The sequence below is a fragment of the Aplysia californica genome, unplaced genomic scaffold (assembly GCF_000002075.1).
Source record: "Aplysia californica isolate F4 #8 unplaced genomic scaffold, AplCal3.0 scaffold00015, whole genome shotgun sequence".
Lineage (NCBI taxonomy): Eukaryota > Metazoa > Mollusca > Gastropoda > Aplysiida > Aplysiidae > Aplysia > Aplysia californica.
The window spans coordinates 2,315,733-2,335,051 of NW_004797285.1; the positions used below are offsets into that span (position 1 = coordinate 2,315,733).

The 19,319-nt window shown below is 44.3% G+C and overlaps 2 protein-coding genes across 2 annotated transcripts; both read left to right on the forward strand.

Annotated features, from left to right (window-relative positions):
- Window positions 1–4,207: 4,207 nt before the first annotated feature.
- On the forward strand, window positions 4,208–6,718 carry LOC106012470 (aggrecan core protein-like; the record flags this gene model as incomplete). The annotated part of the gene is made up of 1 exon (XM_013085529.2): window positions 4,208–6,718. A coding segment is annotated over exon 1 (2,229 nt), but the record flags the coding sequence as incomplete, so codon positions are not given.
- Window positions 6,719–6,722: 4 nt separating this feature from the next.
- Window positions 6,723–15,254, forward strand: LOC101847304 (mucin-5AC; the record flags this gene model as incomplete). Its single annotated transcript, XM_005090317.3, has 1 exon — window positions 6,723–15,254. A coding segment is annotated over one exon (6,243 nt), but the record flags the coding sequence as incomplete, so codon positions are not given.
- Between the last annotated feature and the right edge of the window lie 4,065 nt (window positions 15,255–19,319).

Sequence of the window (19,319 nt, forward strand, 5' to 3'; positions counted from 1 at the left end):
TGGGGAAGTGGAAGATGTCAATGGGGTAGTGGAAGTAGAAGAGGTAAGTGGAGAAGTGGAAGATGTCAGTGAACAAGTGGACGATGTCAGTGGGGAAGTGGAAGATGTCAGTGGAGAAGTACAAGATGTCAGTGGGGAAGTGGAAGTAAAAGAGGTAAGTGGAGAAGTGGGAGATGTCAGTGGAGAAGTGGAAGATGTCAGTGGAGAAGTGGAAGATGTAAGTGCGGAAGTGGGAGATGTCAGTGGAGAAATAGAAAATGTTAGTGGAGAAGTGGAAGATGTCAGTGGGGAAGTGGGAGATGTCAGTGGGGAAGTGGAAGATGTCAGTGGGGAAGTGGGAGATGTCAGCGTGGAAATGGAAGATGTCAGTGGGGAAGTGGAAGTAGAAGAGGTAAGTGGAGAAGTGGAAGATGTAAGTGGAGAAGTGGAAGATGTCAGTGGGGAAGTGGGAGATGCCAGTGGAGAAGTAAAAGATGTCAGTGGGGAAGTGGAAGTAGAAGAAGTAAGTGGGGAAGTGGAAGATGTCAGTGGAGAAGAGGAAGATGCCAGTGGGGAAGTGGAAGATGTCAGTGGACAAGTGGAAAATGTCAGTGGACAAGTGGAAGATGTCAGTGGAAAAGTGGAAGATGTCAGTGGGGAAGTGGAAGATGTCAGTGGGGAAGTGGAAGATGTCAGTGGAGAAGTGGAAGTAGAAGAGGTAAGTGGAGAAGTGGAAGATGTCAGTGGAGAAGTGGAAGATGTCAGTGGAGAAGTGGAAGATGTTAGTGGGGAAGTGGGAGATGTCAGTGGGGAAGTGGAAGTAGAAGAGGTAAGTCGAGAAGTGGACGATGTCAGTGGAGAAGTGGAAGATGTCAGTGGGGAAGTGAAAGATGTCAGTGGGGAAGTGGAAGTAGAAGAGGTAAGTAGAGAAGTGGAAGATGTAAGTGGAGAAGTGGAAGATGTCAGTGGGGAAGTGGGAGATGCCAGTGGAGAAGTAAAAGATGTCAGTGGGGAAGTGGAAGTAGAAGAAGTAAGTGGGGAAGTGGAAGATGTCAGTGGAGAAGAGGAAGATGCCAGTGGGGAAGTGGAAGATGTCAGTGGACAAGTGGAAAATGTCAGTGGACAAGTGGAAGATGTCAGTGGAAAAGTGGAAGATGTCAGTGGGGAAGTGGAAGATGTCAGTGGGGAAGTGGAAGATGTCAGTTGGGAAGTGGAAGTAGAAGAGGTAAGTGGAAAAGTGGATGATATTAGTGGAGAAGTGGAAGATGTAAGTGGGAAAGGGGAAGATGTCAGTGGGGAAGTGGAAGATGTCAGTGGGGAAGTGGAAGATGTCAGTGGAGAAGTGGAAGTAGAAGAGGTAAGTGGAGAAGTGGAAGATGTCAGTGGAGAAGTGGAAGATGTCAGTGGAGAAGTAGAAGATGTCAGTCGAGAAGTACAAGATGTCAGTGGAGAAGTGGAAGATGTCAGTGGAAAAGTGGAAGATGTCAGTGGAGAAGTAGAAAATGTCAGTGGAGAAGTACAAGATGTCAGTGGAGAAGTGGAAGATGTCAGTGGGGAAGTGGAAGTAGAAGAGGGAAGTGGAGAAGTGGGAGATGTCACTGGAGTAGTGGAAGATGTCAGTGGGGAAGTGGAAGATTTCAGTGGAGAAGTGGAAGATGTCAGTGGGAAAGTGGAAGATGTAAGTGGAGAAGTGGAAGATGTCAGTGGGGAAGTGGAAGATGTCAGTGGGGAAGTGGAAGATGTCAGTTGGGAAGTGGAAGTAGAAGAGGTAAGTGGAAAAGTGGATGATATTAGTGGAGAAGTGGAAGATGTAAGTGGGAAAGGGGAAGATGTCAGTGGGGAAGTGGAAGATGTCAGTGGGGAAGTGGAAGTAGAAGAGATAAGTGGAGGAGTGGAAGATGTCAGTGAAGAGGTGGAAGTAGAAGAAGTAAGTGGGGAAGTGGAAGATGTCAGTGGGGAAGTGGAAGATGTAAGTGGAGAAGTGGAAGATGAAAGTGGGAAAGGGGAAGATGTCAGTGGGGAAGTGGAAGTAGAAGATGTAAGTGGAGAAATGGAAGATGTAAGTGGCGAAGTGGAAGATGTCAGTGGAGAGGTGGAAGATGTCAGTGGGGAAGTGGAAGATGTCAGTGGAGAAGTGGAAGATGTCAGTGGGGAAGTGGAAGATGTCAGTGGAGAAGAGGAAGATGTCAGTGGGGAAGTGGAAGATGTCAGTGGGGAAGTGGGAGATGTCAGTGGGGAAGTGGGAGATGTCAGTGGGGAAGTGGAAGATGTCAGTGGGGAAGTGGGAGATGTCAGTGGAGAAGTGGAAGATGTCAGTGGGGAAGTGGAAGATGTCAGTGGGGAAGTGGAAGATGTAAGTGGAGAAGTGGAAGATGAAAGTGGGAAAGGGGAAGATGTCAGTGGGGAAGTGGAAGTAGAAGATGTAAGTGGAGAAATGGAAGATGTAAGTGGCGAAGTGGAAGATGTCAGTGGAGAGGTGGAAGATGTCAGTGGGGAAGTGGAAGATGTCAGTGGAGAAGTGGAAGATGTCAGTGGGGAAGTGGAAGATCTCAGTGGAGAAGTGGAAGATGTCAGTGGGGAAGTGGAAGAAGTCAGTGGGGAAGTGAAGGGTGTCAGTGGAGAAGTGGAAGATGTAAGTGGAGAAGTGGAAGTAGAAGATGTCAGTGAGGAAGTGGAAGATGTTTCTGGAGATGCCGAAGATGGAAGTGTGGATCTAGAAGATGTCAGTGGAGAAGTGGAAGATGTAAGTGGAGAAGTGGAAGATGTTAGTGGAGAAGTAGAAGATGTTAGTGGTGAAGTGGAGGATGTCAGTGGGGAAGTGGAAGATGTAAGTGGAGAAGTGAAAATAGAAGATATAAGTGGAGAAGTTGAAGATGTAAGTGGGGAAGTAGAAGATGTCAGGGGGGAAGTGGAAGATGTCAGTGGGGAAGTAGAAGATGTTTCTGGAAAAGGTGAAGATGTCAGTGGGGAACTGGAGGTAGAAGATGTCAGTGGAGAAGTGGAAGATGTAAGTGGGGAAGTAGAAGATGTCAGTGGGGAAGTGAAAGTGGAAGTTGTCAGTGGAGAAGTTGAAGATGTCAGTGGAGAAGTGGAAGATGTCAGTGGGGAAGTGGAAGATGTCAGTGGGGAAGTTATGGAGGTTTCTGGAGAAGTACAAGGTGTCAGTGGAGAAGTTGAAGATGTCAGTGGAGCAGTAGAAGATGTCAGTTGGGAAGTGGAAGATGTAAGTGGAGAAATAGATAATGTTAGTGGGGAAGTTGAAGATGGCAGTGGAGAAATGGGAGGTGTAAGTGGGAAAGTGGAAGATATAAGTGGGGAAGTGGAAGATGCCAGTGGACAAGTTGAAGTGGAAGATGTAAGTCGGGAAGAGGTAGATTTCAGTGGAGTAGTTGAAGAAGTTTCTGGAGATAGGGGAGAAGTCGAAGAAGTTTCTGGAGATGTTGAAGATGTAAGTGGGGACGTGGAAGATGTCAGTGGGGAAGTGGAAGATGTGAGTAGAGAAGTGGAAGTTGAAGATGTCAGTGGAGAATTGAAAGTAGAAGATGTTAGTGGAGAAGTGGAAGATGTCAGTGGAGAAGTGGAAGATGTCAGTGGAGAAGTGGAAGATGTTAGTGGGGAAGTGGGAGATGTCAGTGGGGAAGTGGAAGTAGAAGAGGTAAGTCGAGAAGTGGACGATGTCAGTGGAGAAGTGGAAGATGTCAGTGGGGAAGTGAAAGATGTCAGTGGGGAAGTGGAAGTAGAAGAGGTAAGTGGAGAAGTGGAAGATGTCAGTGGGGAAGTGGGGGATGTCAGTGGGGAAGTGGAAGATGTCAGTGGGGAAGTGAAAGTAGAAGAGGTAAGTGGAGAAGTGGAAGATGTCAGTGGAGAAGTGGAAGATGTCAGTGGGGAAGTGGAAGATGTCAGTGGGGAAGTGGAAGTAGAAGAGGTAAGTGGAAAAGTGGAAGATGTCAGTGGGGAAGTGGGAGATGTCAGTGGGGAAGTGGAAGATGTCAGTGGGGGAGTGGAAGATGTCAGTGGGGAAGTGGAAATAGAAGAGGTAAGTGGAAAAGTGGAAGATGTCAGTGGGGAAGTGGGAGATGTCAGTGGGGAAGTGGAAGATGTCAGTGGGGGAGTGGAAGATGTCAGTGGGGAAGTGGAAATAGAAGAGGTAAGTGGAGAAGTGGAAGATGTCAGTGGGGAAGTGGGAGATGTCAGTGGGGAAGTGGAAGATGTCAGTGGGGGAGTGGAAGATGTCAGTGGGGAAGTGGAAATAGAAGAGGTAAGTGGAGAAGTGGAAGATGTCAGTGGGGAAGTGGGAGATATCAGTGGAGAAGTAGAAGATGTCAGTGTAAAAGTGGAAGATCTCAGTGGGGAAGTGGAAGATGTGAGTGGGGAAGTGAAAGACGTAAGTGGAGAAATAGAAGAAGTTTCTGGAGATTTTGAGCATGTAAGTGGGGACGTGGAAGATGTCAGTGGAGAAGTGGAGGAAGTTGAAAACATTTCTGGAGAGGCTGAAGATGTACCTGAGGAAATGGAAGATGTTAGTGGAGAAGTGGAAGATGTCAGTGGAGAAGTAGAAGATGTCAGTGGGGAAGTGGAAGTAGAAGAGGTAAGCGGAGAAGTGAAAGATGTCAGTGGGGAAGTGGAAGATGTCAGTGGAAAAGTGGAAGATGTCAGTGGAAAAGTGGAAGATGTCAGTGGTGAAGTGGAAGATGTCAGTGGGGAAGTGGAAGTAGAAGATGTAAGTGGGGAAGTGGGAGATGTCAGTGGAGAAGTAGAAGATGTCAGTGGAAAAGTGGAAGATGTAAGTGGTGAAGTGGAAGATGTCAGTGGGGAAGTTGAAGAAGTTTCTGGAGATGTTGAACATGTAAGTGGGGAAGTGGGAGATGTCAGTGGGGAAGTGGAAGATGTGAGTGGGGAAGTGGAAGATGTCAGTGGGGAAGTGGAAATAGAAGAGGTAAGTGGAGAAGTGGAAGATGTCAGTGGAGAAGTAGAAGATGTCAGTGGAAAAGTGGAAGATGTAAGTGGTGAAGTGGAAGATGTCAGTGGGGAAGTTGAAGAAGTTTCTGGAGATGTTGAACATGTAAGTGGGGAAGTGGAAGATGTCAGTGGGAAAGTGGAAGATGTGAGTGGGGAAGTGGAAGACGTAAGTGGAGAAATAGATGAAGTTTCTGGAGATTTTGAGCATGTAAGTGGGGACGTGGAAGATGTCAGTGGAGAAGTGGTGGAAGTTGAAAACATTTCTGGAGAGGCTGAAGATGTACCTGGGGAAATGGAAGATGTGAGTGGGGAAGTAGACGTAGAAGATGTCAGTGGGGAAGTTGAAGTAGAAGATGGAAGTGGAGAAATGGAAGATGTAAGTGGGGACGTGGAAGATGTAAGTGGAGAAGTTGAAGAAGTTTCTGGAGATATTGAAGATGTCAGTGGGGATGTGGAGGATGTAAGTGGGGAAGTGGAAGATGTCAGTGGAAAAGTGGAAGATGTCAGCGGGGAAGTGGAAGATATAAGTGGTGAAGTACAAGTGGAAGATGTAAGTGGAGAAGTTGAAAAAGTTTCTGGAGTTGTTGAAGATGTAAGTGGGGACGTGGAAGATGTCAGTGGAGAAGTGGAAGATGTCAGTGGGGACGTTGAAGACGTTTCTAGAGAGGTTGAAGATGTAAGCGGGGAAGTTGAAGATGTAAGTGGGGAAGCTGAAGATGTTAGTAACGAAGAAGATGTTAGTGGGGAATTGAAAGATATTAGCGGGGAAATGGAAGTAGAAGATATAAGTGGGAAAGTGGAAGATATCAGTGGAGTAGTGGAAGATGTCAGTGGAGAAGAGGAAGATGTAAACAGAGAAGTGGAAGATGTGTCGGGGGAGGTGGAAGATGTAAGTGGAGAATCGGAAGAGGCTGATGTTAGTGGGGAAGTGGGAGTAGAAGATGTAAGTGGCGAATCTGAAGTGGAAGATGTGAGCGGAGACGTGAAGGATATTAGTGGGGAAGTAGAAGAAATGTCTAAGGAAGTGGAAGAATCTTTTGGGGAAGTAGAAGATTCGTCTGAGGAATCGTCTAAGGAATCCTCTGAAGAATTAGAAGAATCGTCGGATGAAGATGAAGAATCGTCTGAGGAATCCTCTGAAGAACTAGAAGAATCGTCGGGTGAAGGTGAAGAATCGTCTGAGGAAGTAGTAGAACCGTCTGAGGAAATTGTAGAGGTATCTGGAGAAGTATCAGAGGAAATAAGTGTTTACGAAGGATCTGGAGAAGATCTTGGTGTTACTGAAGAGACAACTGTAGAAGTTGTAGTGACAGATGATGCCGTTACTTCAACTGTCAAACCGTCCAAGGAAGAGGGGGAAGAAGTGGCGTCCGGTGACGAAGAGGATGGTTCGGGTGATGTGGAATCTGTAGACGTCACCCCGACCACATCGGGTGATGGTGACAGCGTAGAACCTTGTGAAGAAGACACGGACAGCGTCAGTGGAGCAGGCTCTTTAATTTCAAGCTTAGAAGTGATGAAAGGAATGCTTGAAGGAAAGGATAAGAAGAAGAAATGCAGGCCAACGTCACAAATGTTAGAGAATACCACTGAGTTAACGACAAGAGTTACTACCTCTTCGTCTGCCACTGAGACCTCGACTGTCTCTGTGGATGGAATAACCACGACTGTGTTTTCGACCGAAGGAGATGAGAATGTTACAGTCAGTTCAGTTACTCCACTTGACGAGAATGTTACAGTCAGTTCAGTTACTCCACTTGACGAGAATGTTACAGTCAGCAGTTACTCCACTTGACGAGAATGTTACAGTCAGTTCAGTTACTCCATTTGACGAGAATGTTACAGTCAGTTCAGTTACTCCACTTGACGAGAATGTTACAGTCAGTTCAGTTACTCCACTTGACGAGAATGTTACAGTCAGTTCAGTTACTCCACTTGACGAGAATGTTACAGTCAGTTCAGTTACTCCACTTGACGAGAATGTTACAGTCAGTTCAGTTACTCCACTTGACGAGAATGTTACAGTCAGTTCAGTTACTCCACTTGACGAGAATGTTACAGTCAGTTCAGTTACTCCACTTGACGAGAATGTTACAGTCAGTTCAGTTACTCCACTTGACGAGAATGTTACAGTCAGTTCAGTTACTCCACTTGACGAGAATGTTACAGTCAGTTCAGTCACTCCGAGTGATGAGAATATAACAGTCAGCTCAAGAACTCCAGGTGATGATGTACAAGTAAATGTAACTTCAGCAGGTTTTAATGAAACCTCTTCCCCTAGTGTTGGTAACGTTACGGATCTCACCTCAGCAGTTACTCTGTTGAGTACAATAAATACCACGACAGAACCTGGAGTTATTGTTGAATCGGTTGGCAGTGATAAATCCAACGCTACTTTTAGCAGGGATTATTTGACAACAGAAGTAACGGACAACCAGACAGATACTACGAAAATAACGGCAGCAGCAACAGCAGGGAAATTAACAACAGTGACTACCATGCAAATACTGACCAAGGCCTGGGAACGAACAACAAAACAACCTAAAACGACAACAACGGCTTCGCTCCTAACGAAGGAATGGGAGAGGATCACACCTCATGACTACACGAAAAGGACGTACAGAGTTGAAAATACGACATCTGTTGTGTCAGAGAACGTCACCACAGAAAGGCAAGAGAATGACACGAGTATTTCCACCACAGATTTTGTTACCCCAGACACTGCAAACTTCACGTCATACTCTGAAAATAGAACAGAGCCCACAACAGAAACCTTTACAACGTCTGGAGTAGTAAATTTTACAACTACAGTGGTGGTAGAAAACGTTACAGCCTTTGATTCAGAGAATGCTACAATACCCAAGACAGAAATCTCCACAACTATGGAGGTAGACAGTCCTTCACTGGCGTTCGAAAATGTGACAGAAGAAGCCATTGAGAGTTCAACATCGGATCAACCACCCCCACCCACAAAGAAACGGGAACAAGAAATATCTACAGACTCAACGTTAGGTGTGGCAACTAAGGAATGGGAGAGGGTGACCACTCAATCAACTACAGGTGTTCCAACTAAGGAGTGGGAGAAAGTCGATCTTACCACAGTACCTGAAGACACAGAACGGGTAACCAAGGACTGGGAAAAGGCAGCAACATCTACTGATTTAACCCCAGGTGTTCCAACAAAGGAATGGGAAAAGATGACAACTCAAGGCACACCAAGCGTGGCTACCAAAGAGTGGGAGAGAACGTCCACCCAAACTCCCACAGCTGTTCCCACCAAAGAATGGGAGAAATCATCCACCCAAGCTTCCACTGCCGTCCCCACCAAAGAATGGGAGAAATCATCCACCCAAGCTTCCCCTGCCGTCCCCACCAAAGAATGGGAGAAATCTTCTGCCCAAGCTTCCCCTGCCGTCCCCACCAAAGAATGGGAGAAATCTTCCACCCAAGCTTCCACTGCCGTCCCCACCAAAGAATGGGAGAAGATCTCCACTGAAGTCACCTCAGCCGCTGCCACTGAAGTATCGGAAAAACTATCTTCTGGAGCAACCTCCATCGTTCCCACTAAGGAGTGGGAGAAAATGGGCGTTTCCACGACACCTTCGGCAACTACCCAAGACACAGGCCTGGTAACAAAGGAATGGGAAAAGAGGACCTCAGTCGTCGCCACAAAGGATTGGGAGAAAGTTGATTTATCAACTGAACCTCCGGCAACCACTAAAGACACGTCCGATTCGACAGACAGGGTCACTGAAGTGACTTCTGAAGTACCAAAACTCAAAATAGAAACGCATGCTGTAGTCCAGGCGACTGTTAGACCCGATGTTGGTCATGATAACGAGACAATGGCATCGACGGATGAGCCATCCACACCAAGGAAGATGGACACAAGCATCGCACCCACGGAGGAAGACGACCAAGAAAAGACTATAGGAGTAGAGACATACGTACCCGCCAGCGCTACCCCGCAAGTTGAATCTTCTGTTGCTCCCCCAGACGACACGGAAAGACCTAAAAATGCTTCAGATTTGCCTGGAATTCGCGTGGAAACACATATGGTGGAATCAGTGACGCTTCAGCCTATTTATAATATGACGACTGGCCGTGACAGTAGTGAAGGGGACAGTGCAAGTACAGGCGCTCCGGGACTGGACGAATCAGCAACACCCATACAGAGAATCTCTGACATAACCACGGATGATATCACCAGTGATTCCTCGTCATCAAGCTCGGACGTGCCTAGTTCTGACCAAACAACTTCACCCACTCCACTCGCAAACAAGACTGTTGCATCAACCTCATTTCCTGATGCAACCATTTATAACTTAACGACAGTGCCCACTTACGAAACAAATGAAAATACCACGACATCTCAAGAAGTTGGGCCTGAGACATTCACACTAAATTTAGAAACCCATGGCGTAGAATTGATCACTCTGAAACCTCAAGAAGAGGAGGAAGCTGTATCTTCTGAAATTGAAACATCAGGGAGTCCCTTACAAACATCCACAGCCGTGGGCACACCAACATCGTCACTCGTTACTGAGAGCACTTCGGATATCAGTAGTCCCAGCACACATGTCCCTGGCCCTGAGATCAAAAACATCTCTATTGACCTAGAAACCCATGGAGTTCAAACACTGACCTTGAAGCCTCACGAAGAGAAAACTACTACTACTTCTAGTCCAGACGCCAGTGTCATAGATACGGACATTCCGGGGTACAACACAACAGTTGTGCCAGCAGCTACGTTCACAGATACTGTCTCCGAAAATACAACGGATGTCTACGACAGAGTAACGATCAGTGAGATCTCTAACACAACACTGGACGCACCACAGCAGCCCAGTGTAGGTGTCCATTCAACTGAAATTCCAGCTACAACAGACTCAACCGAGATACCGATGATACAGGTGAAAACTCACCAGGTAGAAGAAGTCACTTTAAAACCCCACACAGCGTCGACCGAAATTCCTACTTCTGACTCTGGAATTATCAGGCTGGAGACGCACGCTGTAGAAGACGTGACACTACCGCCAGCATTTTCAACGTCCCCTGAAGATACCGAAACATCTACAGTAAATACCGAAGACTGGTCTAGCACTGAAGAAATTCTTCTCAAGGTGGAAACGGATAGCGTTGTCGAAGTCACTGTGAAACCTCATACGGATGCCGCTACGACTGAGCCAGACAGACAAACGTCTGACGACGTGACTGTTTCCACATTATCCCCTGACAATGTGACCTTTTCCACTTCATCCCCTGACAATGTGACCTTTTCCACTTCATCCCCTGACAATGTGACCTTTTCCACTTTATCCCCTGACAACGAGACCTTTTCCACTTTATCTCTTGATAATGTGACATTTGACACAGTGTCCCCTGGAAATGTCACCTTTGACACAGTATCCCCTGACAACTTGACCTTTTCAACAGCGTACACTGACAATGTGACCTTAACCTCAGTGGCCCCAGACAACGCAACCTTTTCTACAGTGTCGCCGGACAACGTGACCTTTGACACAGTGTCCCCTGACAACGTGACCTTTGACACAGTGTCCCCTGACAACGTGACCTTTTCTACAATGTCGCCTGGTAACGTGACCTTTGACACAGTAACCCCTGGCAACGTAACATTTTCCACATTACCCCCTGACAACGTGACCTTTGACACGGTAACCCCTGACAACTTAACATTTTCCACATTACCCCCTGAAAATGCGACGTTTGACACAGTATCCCGTGACAATGTGACCTTTGACACAGTGTCCGTAGACAACGTGACCATTTCAACAGCATCCCCTGGCAATGTGACTTTTGACACTGATTTCTCTGACTATTCAACGACAAGCACACCAGACCCAGACAGAGTAACCTCTGACACATCGGCTAGCCTTGATAATGCCACGTCTGCCCGCGACAATGTAACGTTTTATACATCAACCCCTGGACCTCTGACCCCTGAGAACGTGACCTCTCGTTCGTTGACCTCTAATACTGAAACAAAGTTTTCAAACACCCCCATTCCCACCGAGCCATCAACTCCGGAAGGACCTCGGATCGGGGTCGAGACCCACCAAGTCGAAGAAGTGACGGTGAGAGCTCATACTCAAACTACTTTGAGCACTACTGCAGCTACGACTGCGCTGACTTCTACAACAGAACGCGGGAGCATGGCACAGGGAACACTTTCAAACACAACGTCAACGGCCGGTGGACTTATTGGGGTGGAGACCCACCAGGTTCACGAAGTGAGCGTCAAACCGCACGTGCAAATAGAGTTGAACGATACAGATAGTACGACGACTGACAGCACGCCTAGCGCGACTGAGAAATTGATTGTGGCAAAGACACATCACGTCGAGGAGGTGACCCTGCAGCCTCACACGACGGCAGGCGAGCACATGACGACACAAACAGCACAGATTACAACAGGAGCAAGTGGGGAATCTAGTGTGTCCACCACCACTGGATCAACTGTAGAAAAAGAGAATTTTACTGCGTCTACAAACGCGACGGTGAGTAACAAGACGGAGGGTGTTGCATCGACTACGGAAGATCCAAATATTTTCAGCTCCAGTTTAGAAACAGTGGTTTCTTGGTTCCATAACACGTTGTCGACTGTGTCTCCAGAAGAGCATTCCGTTGAAAATGCCACTACTCCGAGTTCAAACACCACAAGAGAAACAAATGACACAACTCAAACCACCGCACCACCATTTTCTGATGAGCAAAACTCAACAACAAAACCAACACCTATCACCACCCAGCAACCAACCAACATATTCTCCACTATATCCACCCTTATCTACAACACCGTCTCAACTATTCTGGAAGAAGACTCAACAACTTCTACAACTCCTTCTACTGCCACAACAGCTGCACCAACTGTCACAAAAGAAGACTCGGACGCTAACAAGACATCGGGAGGAGGGTCAATTGGATACGAGACAAAGAAACCAGCAATTATAGCGGCCATCAAAGTCACCACTCGCAGAGATGGTGAGAAAACGGTTCGCTGGCACGGCAAGTCAACACCTCGGAAAACATCCATCTTAGAAACACTGGCACCGTCCAAAGACAAAAAAACAGAAAGTCCCGAAGTTAGCGCGCCTGTTACACCTGCTCCCACAAAGTTGTGGTACACTACTACCACTAAAGATGGCGTTGTCGCGAAAACTACAGATATGACGACTCCACAGGTTCTTACCAAATGGCCCATGAGCACGAAGAGTACCAAAAGGCCACCCATTTACCGAGGACCCCCAAGAGGGGTCATTATCCTTTCCCCGAACAAAATGGTGGCGTATCCTTCTGCCACCCTGCCGCCAATTGTCTATGTTCCCATTAAGCGTCCGGACGGCTCTGTGACGCTTGTGCCTGGAATACTTGTGCCTGACAGAGGAGTTACGGGGCGTCCTTTCGTCACCGGTATACCAAACAACAAAGACGTATTTTATTACACCGGAAAACCTGGTCCTGACGGGGGAGTGCATCTGTACCGAGTCACGAAGAAAACTCTGTCCGAAGGCACGGTAGAGGAGAGGCCGGGAGGGGAGACAGAAGTGATTAAGGTGTACCCGAAGGGAGGTGTGCCTCTAGGGGACGACGGGAAGGAGCCTGACCCGACCCACGTCAAACTGACCGTCTACAAAGTGGTCAAAAATGTCATGGAGGTCAGTAACAACACAGCTCTCGAGGCGTACGTTCGAGCCAGGATAATGCTTCGTAAGACGCTGAAACAGCTGGCCAACTTGTGGAAACAGTGTGTAAAGGGCGTGGTTGAGGTGGTCTATGTCCCCAGTAAACAAGGCATTGCTGATTACAGCGCTAAACTGACGGTCGCTTACAAAAACATACAGAAGGCTTACGTATACGGTTGCAATGTATTACGTAAAACGTACGAAACAACCTCACTAAAGCTAGCGGACTATTTCAACTGTGTATCGAATAAATACAAAACGACGAATAATTACTATTACGACATTTTAGAGGGAGCCAAAGTTTCAAAGAGAAGGAAACGGTGAACCGAACAAGTCTACAACTGGACAAATCGGATGCTGTGAATTGGGGTGCGAGAAAGGTCAGCTGGTGTTGCGAGAGGTGGTGTTTTACTATCTCTGCAAATGTTAAACACTGAGATAACTGAGATAGGGTTCCAAATTAATTCAAGAGTGGCGCGTAAGGGGAAAGGATGAGGGAAAGGGAGAGGGGCGTCATATCAAGGTGTTGATCAGCTACCAAAAAATAAAATGTTCTGTTAAATTGTTGGAAACTGATCCCCCCCCCCCCCCCCCCCCTTTAATACAAATTGTCTACTTTGCATATTGCGTTTCAAATTTCAGAAGGTTTTTTTAATGTGTTACTCAATCACAAAATTATCAAGAAAAGATGAAAAGAAGTGAAAGAAAAACGTACTGTTTTACTGTTTTATTTTTCACTTAAAAAACAAAAACAACAACAACAACAAGGGAATCTAATCTTTTATGCCGGTGGTAAAGGGGTTAGAAGTAACATTTTGGCAAACCCTTGTTAGTTTACTCTTCGAATGTATAAACAGCTACCGATGTGAAAATAGCATTATCGTCAAAAGTGTAACTTACAGATTCATTTTTTAAAACTTGTCCATTCCTTTCTTATCGCTTGAACTACTTTCGAAAGCCTGTCGCCACAAAACCGTTGTCTCGCACTCGGACCCTTTACAAGGCCCTTGAAACAAAACAAATGACGTCTACTCTGTTGGCTTTTTGTCTTATGTATTTGTTTGTTTTTGTTGTTGTTGTTTTTTTCATTGTGTGCCTTCGACGTTTTAAACAAGGAATGATCACCTGAGTTTGTTGAACATGCAAAATTGCCAGAAAACAGTGACATTTTCAATCAGCTTATATATGAAAATAAAAACTTGATCAGACAGACGGACAGACCGACAGACAGACACACACACTGACACGCAGTCAGACACATAGACAGACACACAGACAGATACCTAGATACATAGTTAGTGTAACCAAAAAAAAGTAATAAATATCATTTCGATGACTTTCTAGGCCTAATCCAAACTAATTAACAAATGCCAAATCGACTGTTGGTGAATTGACATTAACACACCTCTTCCCATAGAAATATGCACCTTTCTGCATGTGAATTCGTTGTTGCTTACGACACGATCCGGAATATGCATTGTTATTGCAGTCAGTTTTGTAGCTTGGTTTTGTTCTTCTGTTTTTGTGAATAGCAGGCATTGTTTTTGTTGTTTCTCCACAGGCATATTATAAATAGCCTGTGTTTTGTCTCTTAAGTAACCTCACGCATTCCTGGACTATTCCCAATAATTATGTGATTGTAAACATTGTTACTCCCTCATTGGTACCATTGAGATCATTTCAGAGACAGGTTTTCCTAGCATTTGAATCATTTACTTTCATTTAAAGAGTAGGGTTCTTAATAGGTTTCTCCAACTGTGTTCACTGACCAAAGCTGGTGCAAGTTGGGTAGGCTACCACCTTTTAAAAACTAGTTACACTATTAGTCATATCACGTGTATTTTCATTGTTTTTCAGTTTGTTGTGTTATGTAATTTGGAAACTAATCATTTTTATTAAAGAATAGGTTATCGACTTCATGATTATAAGAAATTGCTGAGAGTCTCTAAAATAAGGAACAGCTAGGGAATATTTAAACCTGTTACTTGAGTTGGTATACCATATATTATATTTATAAGTGATATAATTGACGTAGGTCTTGAGGCCTCATCTAGTTTATATCCGTCACAATGCATCTGCAAGATTCAAAATTAGCATTAAGTAGGCATATGCATGTGTTTAGCGGCTGATTGAAGGTGTGGCTGCATGATAGGCTCTACTCTTTTACTCTCCGTCTCTGTTGTTTCTGTCTACCAAACTTACTTCTTCCCAGCACTAAATGACCTTTTTGAGTCGATGTGCTAATCTTCACTCAAAAACTCGTTGGTATTTTTACTTTCATTCCTTACTTCTTCTGTCTGTCCTTTCCTGCATAAAGAGTGTTCCACTTCCTCTACAACTACTACGATTAGTAATGTTTTCCGTATGTCTCGTCACTCTTTGCTCCATCATTTAACAATTGCACAATGGTAATTATTTAAATAATATTACTATAAAATATATTATGTTGTAATAATGCCAGAAAGGTTAGTTTTTTGTCAATGTTATACTACATGCAAAACGCCTATACCGGTTTGTCACAATTATGTTCATGGATAATTTATATTATAATCATTAACATCATCGCGGCCGTATGCTTAATGTAAATAAAGCGTATCATTATTTGTGGCTGATTTATTCTGATTTTGTTGGGGTTTTTGGAAAATGTTTAAAACGCTAACCACCAGCGTCTGAGGTTTATCGGTTAGGCGTTTCGCCGTCGCACGCACGAGGCCCGAATTCGATTCCAAAGTTGGGATAATTTTTATCGAGTATCTCGGTCTTTTTGCTGGGATGTTGCATCTCTTTCAGCCTGCGTTGGCGTTCACAAGACTAGGTCGAAGCCGCCTCCTAAATGATTTAACTTGAGTCGATGAGGGCGAAAAAAGCATGTACTTTAAAAAGAAGAATCCACACAACATAATAATGTAAATCATCTTGGAACCAGGCTGATCCGCCAGAACCTGACAAAGCTGACACGTCAGGTGTTCTTTAGTTTTGGTAAACTTTACGACCCTTGCAACGCAATAAGGTCATACATGTGTCGAAAATTAGAGGTATTACAAAAGAGTAACAAACACATAAAAAAGAGGGGGAGATAAGGACGATAGACGATTGATGAGAGAGAAGGAGCAAGCTGCACCAGAGCACCCGCCAACCACCCACTATGAGGTGTGAATGACTTAAAAGTGTTGCTTGTGTGATCGAGACTGTTCTATGTTGTCATAAAGACAAGAACAGACCAGCAATTAGGAGGCGGGCTGCTCCGACCGTGCCTGCTCCTCAGGTATGACACCGGAACTGAGTGGGTACGGCATCCCAGCAGACAGACGCAGACATTCGGCAAAATATTTCCTGTTTTAGTGTTTTAGTAAGAGTTTTACGGCACTTGCAACAGTTAGGTCATATAAGTCCCGGAGATTAGAGGTGTTACAAGAGAGTAACTAACACCAAAAAAGAGGGAGAGATAAGGAGGATAGACGTATACAGAGCTCCCGACAACAACCCATCAACATATGCCCCCCCCCCACCCCCGAAAAAAACACAATCGCACAAGTGGGGTTTTTTTGGGGGGGGGGGGGGGGGGGTTGGGGTTGTTTTTGTTTTGTTGTTTGTTTTTGGGGGGTGCGTACTTCTGTCAAGAGCCTAATAGTTACCAAATAAAAGCTGGCCCGATGAAAAAAAAAGAAGTAGAAGTCTCACAATACATGCATCCCCATCGACACTCTTTAGATCATGTCAAGTAGCCTGGCCGCTTCAACAGGGATACAGAGGCCAAGTAGAAACACAGAGATACTCGATTAAAAGTTTCCCCACACGGAAATCGAACTCAACCAAACGTCGTCCGTCTCTCGGGAAATTTTCCTAACATAGCATTTCCTTTCTCTTAATGTCTCTCTTTAACGTAGATGTTTTTTCACCCCATGGCACAATCTAGATAATTTAGGAGGCGGGCTTTGACTCTGCCTATAAGGGCCAATCAACACTAAGGGGGATACAATATTCTAGCAGAATGACCGAGATACTCGATAAAAATTCTACCCATACAGGAATAGAACTAGGGTCTCCTGCGAAAGACAGCGAAGCGCCTAACCACAAGACGCCAATGCAATTTATTTTTATCTTCATATTTCTCAAATAATATTAATGATCAATTCTCGATATACCATAACTAAGACAACAACTATCGATATAAAGCAACCAATTGCTAATAAGCAGGAATAGATATGCTGCCCCTTTCATTGCTGTCAGGCTTTATATGAGGAAAGAACTCCGAATTCAACATCCATCTTTAACTGGGACCAAGCTGAGTGAGTCAGTGAGTCAGTGGAGAGCTTAGAAATTTCTCAAAGCAATACAAGTTCAGGGACACCTCAACAAGGATTCAAACCTAGGTCACTAACATTCTGCTGTACGTTGACAAAACACCTTTTCTTATCAAAGCAGTTTCGAGATATCAACAATTTTCGGCTTCCTTAAAATATCTGAACTATCATCAACAGTTGATCTCGAACAGGAAGAGAATATCACCCCCCATGCTCAACAGATATTGTATTGTGAGAAAACCGAAAATCATTGATGTCTTGACATTGCTCTGAATAAGAAAAAAAAAAGGCGTTATATCAGCGTATGGCACCATTGTAATTGTAGTTCAAGCATGTTAAGTACTGAACTACCCCGATCATCAGCGTGGCACTCAGATCTTTCACACAAGCAAACAGTAAATAAGTGAAGGAGAAAACAACCTTAGTTTATGAAGCTTGTATTCAAATTCTTCAGTTGACAAAAAAGGGATTCAAATCTAGTCACACCAAAAAGAACAAAAACAATCCAGAATCTTTTAAATAAGATTGTTTGGTTAGCAATTCAAAAACATACAGCAAACATGCAAACCATGGCGCTCAGTAAACATTTTGAAAATCAGAATACTTAAAAAGGGGGATAAAAAGTACTTCAACACCAAAGAATTTTCTTTAAAAAAAAAAAAAGTATAAAAGAACACTCTAACAATGTTTTTCGTTTTGACTCACATCCTTGTGGATTCAGTCAAAGGTTATTGAAAAATGTATAATGTCTACAGCTTTTAGACAGCAAACTTACTAAACTGAGACATAATTCCTGAAAATAATATAATGATTCTTTGATAGAGATCTGACAAACAGGCAACAAAACAATCGGCTTGAAAAGTACACAATTGTCCCGAGCAGAGAGTATATAAAACAAAAATTAATGTTTTAATACTGGGGGTATAGTAATTAAGATAAGGTAATCCTTTATTGTTCTTGTCGGAAAGCTTATAAAGTAAGTAAACTTTACCATTTGTGAGGCAACGTAGTGAAATCAGGCGCTCGACAAAATAATGAAATCACAGAAATCTGCATTGTTCCGCTTGTTTTGCCATTTTTTTTCTCTAATTTTTGTTGTTTTCCTCAACACCTTTCAGACTATTGAAAAAAAACGTTTCTGAAAAGATTTCAGTGAAAAAAGTTGATAAAAGGCACAAAAAATGTCACTCATTTAATTTGCTTCCAAGGTTTCTCAGTCTATATAAGAAACCAGAGTCAGCCATTTTCTCACTAATTTTACCTCTGAAATCAGGCGACCCCCACCTCATTCTATTGCAAATATCTCAACATCTGTTCAAGGTAGACGGGTAATGTTTTATCAGAAGCAAGACAAACTAACAAGTTTATAATGGTACCAATAACTCCTTATACCCAAAAATTGATGAGTGCCTGATTCCACCATGTCGTAACACATTTGGTAATTTCCATTCGGAAGGAAACATGGCCAAGATTATTCATTCAGACCCCATCCGATTCTTGCTCAAACTTCTGTGGGGGTTTTTTGTCTTAGCACAATCGCTTGCAAAAAAAACAACCTCTTTTGAAAAGCTATATCAGAATGAATCGAGTTCATGGAGCGATAGGGGTCTTGACTGAGTCTAACTTTGAACTAAAAACCTCTACCTCACCAGTATTCGCAAGGCAATTTTAGGAACACCAAAACATGACATATTCCTTGGCGTTAGTGAAATGCAAAACAAAACTGAATTTCAATTCAACCAATATGAAATCAAATGAAACGCTTTCGCAGTTTGAGAGAAGAAAAAAGCTTGTACTTCTACTTTCCCTAGTTAACGAAATTCAGAGATGCTGATATTCGGTTGAAAAAAACAACTCTGTAACTGACAGAAAACAAAGAGAATCACAAGTTGAAGTGAATCAGAAAAAGTGAGAAAAAGATGGAACAGTATGAGGATCATTGGCAGCCTGGGAAGCAATGTCCGTACATTTAGACGCAAGTTAATTAAAGATTCATTTTGCCCCTGCATTCGTTGTTGTAAGAGCTGAACACCCTATCAGACGCAACGTACTGGTATTCATTTACACCGTCATAATATGTAATTGGTCCCGAGTTAAGGAATCCCAGTGAGACTGACAGGAATTGTTTCAGGAGGTGGGGGTTCCAGGAGGTGGGGGAAGAATAATTCTGGCCCTGCTCAGACTCAGAACTCGAACCTCACCCCAGCACATCAAGTTCATCATCTACTCTGCCACAGCGACCACTACTTTATCCTGCTCCTTCACTCAGCACAACTTTTTTTTGTTTGTTCTAGTAGAGGTTTTACGGCGCTCGTAACAGCATGAGGTCATATGAACGCCAAGGGGTGGAAGTCAACAAAGAAGTCCTTACAGG